Raw genomic sequence first — 6,300 nt, forward strand, 5'->3', positions numbered from 1 at the left:
GCGGCAGGGTGGGGGGCGGGGCTCGGTCCGAATGGTGCGGGAGTGGCCGGGCCCAGTGCCACAGGGGCCGGTAGTGGAGCTGCTCCCTCAGAGCTCTGCGGGCGAATCTGGTGGAGGTCACTGAACTGTGCCCCAGCCTAAGTGCGGCCCACTTTTGGAGAACAGTTAAGACAGGTGAAGAGGATTCACTGCCAGGCCACCACTCCCAGAATCCACCCGCTTAAAAGATTGTAAAGCCGGGTGTGGGGACGCCCGCCTGTCATCCCAGCACTCAGGAGGCTGAGACAGGAGGGTCACCTTGAGTTCGAGGCCAGCCAGGGCTACATAGTGAGTTCAACTTGAACTATATAGTGAGACTCAAAAAACCAACGCACCCGCCACCCACTGAACAAATAACCATCCACTGAAGGCTTCTGTCACCTAAGTCCCTGAAAAAGTCATTTATTTTTAGTGTTACAGATTAACAACAGCTGCTTCAGTATTCGGCAACCCCACCCAAATAGAACATCTAAATTTCTAATGACTCCTAGTGAACCACTAAGACCGACAGCAACGACAGCCGAGGGCACAGAGCTCAGAGGAGGCCGGGGAGGTGGCTCAGAGGTGCTGCGCCTGCGTCTCAAGCACAGGATCCTGAGTTTGGTCCCTGGTACCAGAAAAACACAAAACAAAACAAAAAAGGAAGCTCAAAGAGCGGAGACAGCCGAGCACACAAAGGCTCTGTGAAGGAAGCGCTGCCTGTTCGTGGTGGGGAAGATGCAAGTTAAGGAGACACCTTTGGTGGTGGAGCTGCACACAGGGCCGCGCTGTGCCTTTTCCCTGGAGGAGGAGGAGGAGGAGACCCTGCTTCTGTCTCCACCGCTAGGCCTGACTTGGGCAGAGGACAACCGCGGGGCTCTGAGGACGGACACGGCGCTCAGCCCACCTGGGGCTGCTCTAGGCCGCAGAGTCTGTGCGCTGCCCGGCGGGTACTTACAGGTAGTGGCAGAACACGTGGTCTTCAAAGATCTGCTTCTCTGTCTCTGCGAAGGTCTTGTTGCAAATCAGACACATTCTAGAGTGGCCCTGTGCCTGCTGCCGCTCCTCCTGCCAGGAAGCAGAGGTCAGGAGCGCAGGCCCTGCACCGCGGTTTCCCACTGCGTCCCGAGTGCCAGGTGGGACAGCCGCGCGGGTGCCTAGGAGGCCAGCTACTGGGAGGGCTGAGGCAGGAAGACACCGCATTCAAGGTCAGCTCCCTCGGGGACTTTAACAAGACTGTCTTGAAATAAATTTTTAAAAAGGAGCTGGAGCTGGGCGTAGTGGCGCACGCCTGTCATCCCAGCACTCTGGAGGCTGAGGTAGGAGGATCGCTGTGAGTTCGAGACCAGCCAGGGCTACATAGTCAGTCTGAACTACATAGCATCTACCTGGGCACTCTGGGAGGCTAAGGCAGGACTGAAAGTTCCAGAACAGTCTGGGCAGGACTTAGTGAGAACCTGCTTAAAAAATGTTTTTTTTTTAAGAGCAGAGGATGCACCAAGGCCTTGGGTTCCATTTCCAAAAACAAAAAACAAAATAAAACCCAGTAGCAGCAGATGAGCAGCCGCACACTCAGAGGTGCTCCAGGCTCCTCCGCCCAGGGGCGCCTCCCTCCCTGCCCCGCAGAACTCACAGAGGCGCCGGGGCTCAGGGTCACCCTCTGCTTCCACCCAACGTCTGCTCCATGAAGCCTGGGCACTGATAGGGGCCGGAAAGTCTTGGGGACCTGCGGCCCGCGCAAGGGTGCCGGGCACCTCACTGGGCCGGGGCTGGACCTCTCCTGGGTGCCTGAGGAGAAAGACCTCATTCAGTGAGACCGCGTCATCCGTGACACACATGGCGGATTCTTAGCATTTTTTGTTGTTTGGTTGTTTTTATATAATTTTTTTTTTTTTTTTGGTAGGGAGATTGAACTGAGGACCTTGCACTTGCAAGGCAGGTGTGGTGCGCGCTGAACTAAATCCTGGCCCTGCTTTTTTATAGTAACAAATCCATTTCCTGCAGCTGGCAATTACTCCGGGTATTACTGAAGCTGTTTTACAGCTCCTGTTTTTGCCCTTCCCACCGGCTAATGTGGTATTTACAGAGCTCAGAAGAAAATTTTCCTAACAGCGAGCACCTTCAGGGGCTGTCGTCCTGAGAGCTGCGTGCGGCAGGACTGACCCCCGGCTTCGCACCTGTCTCGCTGGAATCCCTACTTCCTTCCCCTCTTCTTCCATAGGTGGTGGAGCTCAGACCCGGGGCCCTGCACACCCCGGGCAGGCACTCACTGCTGAGCGACCCTCCCAGGCCCTGAACACTGCTTCTCCCTTAGCCGAAAGAGGGGCCACCACTTCAGGGAGACCAAGGACCAGGACCTTCAGCCCCTCTGGGCTGCCAGGTTCTCGGGGTGAACGCCTGGGATGCAGCCCACTAAGGCCCCCAGGGAGGGCTGCGTCTCGGGGCTGGGTGTCCTCCCTGCAAGCGGTACTGTGGGGCGGGCGGCCCCGGGGTCCTGATAGCTGCAGAGCCCTGCGACCCCGCCGGCCCTGGCCCCGCCTCCGTCCGGGTCCTCTGCCTGCCCAGGACCCAGGAGGCCCCTCCTCAGCCGGACGGCATGAGGGGCTTCGTCCTCCCTTTCTTAGGACTCGTCCTGCAGAAGCTGTCGTTGGCAGGGCGGAGAATGCCAAGGTGTTAACCAGACTTTCACACTACAATGGCCCCACCCCTGGGCCCCACATGCGTGCAGATTCTTCGGGCCGGGGGTTTAGCTCAGTGGCTCCGTGACCTGCCTCGTAAGGAAAGATTCTTTCTGCTAATGCTGCCAAGGGAGCACATGAGGTGGCGCATGGCTGTGAGATGCAGGAAAAGCTCCCTGACGGACAGGGACACGTCACCCCACCGCGGACCCGTCGCTGCCAGTTTTGGGTCTTCCCGGCCCAGAGCGAGCTCCTGCACACAGACGCATCTCTGATTCGTGCATCTGCACCACAGCTGCAGGACACAATCTGCGCCTGCGGCCTAAGTGCAGGAGCTGCTCTGCGTCTTCCGGACTCAGATTGATTTCTCAATTAACAGGGCTCCCTGGCCATCTTTCTACTGCGTCCTGCCCAGCAAGCCTAATGATGAGACTACTCACAATCAGCATCTCAGCGCCAAAGAAGAGAAGAGAGGGAGAGGGATGCGGGGAGGGCCCTGAGGCTGCAGGGAAGCGCTCTCACCAGAGTACGGGTTTCCAAAGACCAGGCCCGGGTTTGGATCCTTGCCTTCCTGATTCCAAGCTGGTGCTCGAGGCAGCAGAGAGTCAAAGTTCAGACGCTGGTAACTCAGCAACCTGCAGCTCTCCTTCCTCAACAGCTGAGGGCAGACAGAGGGTTTACAGGTGTGTTGAAAGCAAATAACTTTCGGGCCACCGGGAACTGGCGGGGATGGCGCCTTACAATGTGGCTCCCCATAAACGAGAACCTGTACTTCCACAAAACCAGGAGCAGCACCCTAACAGTCCAAGGGTCTGAGTGCTTTATTCCTGAAGCCAAAACATTTTTGTTCATAACACAAAAAAGAACTTTAGCTGGGTGTGGTGGTGGACGCCTGTAATCTATCTCAGCACTCGTGAAGCTGAGGCAGGAGGGTCACCAGCAGTCTGAGGTCTGCCTGAGCTACTATATAGTGAGACCCTAGCTCAAAAAACTGAAACCAAATAAAGCAAAAACATTTTGAATCTCTAATATACCCCAGCTTAAGTGGGTGTGCAAATGTCGTTTGGACACAGGAGGGTAGCAGGAGCTATATTGAGTTTTTCAGGCTGGGGATTTAGCTCAGTGGTTCTGCTGCCGGCCTCACAGGCACAAAGACCTGAGTTCGATCCCCAGTGCCAAAAAAAAAAAAGATTGTGTTTTTTGAGACAAGGTCTCACTATACAGTTCAGGCTGGCCTTGAACACAATGAAAACCCTCCTGCCTCAGTCTCCCAAGTGCTGGGATTACAGGTGTGTACCATCATGTCAGGCTGAACTGTGCACTTTAGAATTATTAAAAGTACGGGCCCGGGATTTAGCTCTGTGGTTCCATTGCCTGCCTCACAGGCACAGGGTCCCGAGTTTGATTCCTGGTAAGGAAAACAAAAAAAAAAAAGCCAAAAAGGCTACAGAATGGGCGGAGCTGGGGACACTGTGGACACCTGGTTCTCTGACGCTGGGATCAGGGTGACTTTTGCAGCAGTCACTTTACTTGCTGCCATCCTCTCCCGTCAGCCAGTGAGGGTGGCCAGTGTGGTTGGGAGAATGCAGTGACGGACGGAGGAACGCGTGAGCGAGCGAGCGAGCGGATGGGGCACACAGCCCTTTCTTAGGGCCCTGCCCCGGGTCCAGGACTGGTTCCGACCACACTTCTGCTCCTGCAGGAACGCATAGCAGCACGGCAGGAGCCCCCTGGCCCAGGTGCGAGTGCAGCAGCTGTGAGGTTACAAGCAGGAAGTGTTTTCACCACGGCCATGCCAGGCCGTGCCAGTCAGGGTGGCGCAGAGGGAGGGTTTCATAGTGGAGCAGGAGAGCAGGTTCCACTGGTGCTTTGCTCACGCCACGAAACGGACCTTTATTCTTCCTTTTTTTGGGTACTAGGGATTGAACTTGGGCCCTTGGGCTTTCGAGGCAGGCGGCAGCGACACCGCTGAGCTAAATCCCCGGCCTCCACTTCCTATTTTATCCGCCCACTGCTGTGGTTCCCACTCCCTCCACACTTACGTCATTTTCTCTTTCCAGCAGATTTTTCTCTCCCTGCAGAGAATCACTCAGAACCTTGTTCTCTCCTAGGCGCCTGGACAGGTCCAAGTTCTCATCCTGCTGACAATAAAATGTGGAATCAGTGTCACCTACTAGGGGCCGAGGGTGGGGGAGAGAACTGGGCAGAAAGCAGCAGGACCAGGCGGGTGCTGCTCACAGACCGGCATCGTCACCCAGGCCCGGCTTCTGCGAGGAGCGGGGACCACAGACAGAAGGGAGGCCGAGTTGGGACACCTTAACACCCGCCGTCAGAGGCTAGTTCACCCCGTCTGTTCTGCACAAACACCTCGCTCCGGAAGCCTGCGGCCCCAGGCCTGGTGCTGCAGCCCCTGCCAGGAGGACAGGATCCGGCGGTTCCCCCGAGGATAAAGGGCCTGGAGCTGGACGGAGGCCTTTGCCCGGCGCGTTCCCCACACCACACACACGCACAAACCTCCAGCACGCACTTAAGCTAACCCTACTAGGTGAGGTTTTGGTGCCAGGAGTTTTTATTGAATGCTGGTGCCCAAGCTGCTGCGCGCTGCCAGCGGACCCTGGGGCAGTGACATCGGCCAGGGTGCTACGCGGCGTCGGTGCTGCCCACGGGTTCCCGGCTCCCCATCCCCGCCGGCTCCCGCTGGCTCCTCCGCTCCGGCATCACCTCCTCCTCCTCACGGAGCAGAAATGAGAAAGGGCGGCGTCTACACGGAAGGACCGGGCGACTCGGCCCCTCCCGAGCCCGGCCCGGCACCTTCCCTCCCTCTCGGGAGAAGCCGCTTCTCTCCCCGCGGGGCGCGCACCCTGCGCCCGTTACCTACCCGCACCGCGGCCCTGAGCTGCCTGATCTGTCTGTGCAGCCGGCGGCACTCCTTGTACTTCTCTAAGAAGCAGGCTTTCCCGGCCTCTACCTGCGCCTTCAGCCGCGCCACCTCTTGCACTAACCTCGCCTCCCCTGCGGCCGGCTCTCCCCTAGGCTGCGGAGGGAGACAGGGCCGGGTTAGAGCCTGACTGGGTTGCTGCCGAGCTAGCACCCGGCGAGGGGAGAAGGAAGCCGGGTGCCCTGTACGCTCGCTCGCGCCCCATGGTGAACGCAACGCAGCCGGCAGCACTGCGCACAGGCACGGGAAGGAAGAAAACCGAGGGAGCCCACAGCTGTCCCACGAGGGCAAACCTTCGGATGGCTACAGATTGAAAGGAATTTCCTGGCGAAGTCAGAGGACACAGCCACGCAGGCAGCAGCCGGATGGAGGCTGAATGTGAACACGCGGGGCAGTGGGGCTGGGGTGCCGCTCCGCCCCCAGCACCAAACACACACACAGACCAGGACCCCCTGCGGCCTGATGGGTGGTACTCAGCCCCGATCTAGACGCTGGACGCTCTGGTCTTTCAAAAGCAAGAGACACAAGCCGGTACAGCTGTCCCACGAGGGCAAACCTTCGGATGGCTACAGATTGAAAGGAATTTCCTGGCGAAGTCAGAGGACACAGCCACGCGGCGGGGCAGGCAGCAGCCGGATGGAGGCTGAATGTGAACACGCGGGGCAG

General features: G+C 58.2%; 1 protein-coding gene across 7 annotated transcripts in view; it reads right to left on the bottom strand.

Moving 5' to 3' along the window:
- Window positions 1-425: 425 nt before the first annotated feature.
- Window positions 426-6,300, bottom strand: part of Calcoco2 (calcium binding and coiled-coil domain 2) — a 16,219-nt gene continuing 10,344 nt past the window's right edge. The window contains exons 10-15 of one of the 7 annotated variants that reach the window (XM_010620116.3): window positions 5,575-5,730; window positions 4,739-4,834; window positions 3,219-3,354; window positions 1,652-1,806; window positions 977-1,086; window positions 426-646 (exon numbers count right to left, since the gene is read on the bottom strand). In XM_010620116.3, coding sequence (XP_010618418.1) covers window positions 598-646; window positions 977-1,086; window positions 1,652-1,806; window positions 3,219-3,354; window positions 4,739-4,834; window positions 5,575-5,730 — 702 coding nt within the window. In that variant the 3' untranslated portion in view covers window positions 426-597. Of the gene's footprint in view, window positions 647-972; window positions 1,087-1,651; window positions 1,807-3,218; window positions 3,355-4,125; window positions 4,451-4,738; window positions 4,835-5,066; window positions 5,427-5,574; window positions 5,731-6,300 lie in introns of those variants that run through there. The other 6 variants (XM_033762997.1, XM_033762996.1, XM_033763001.1 and 3 more) reach the window with 6 other exon arrangements.

Source organism: Fukomys damarensis, unplaced genomic scaffold (genome assembly GCF_012274545.1).
Source record: "Fukomys damarensis isolate Sample0158 unplaced genomic scaffold, DMR_v1.0_HiC HiC_scaffold_13, whole genome shotgun sequence".
Lineage (NCBI taxonomy): Eukaryota > Metazoa > Chordata > Mammalia > Rodentia > Bathyergidae > Fukomys > Fukomys damarensis.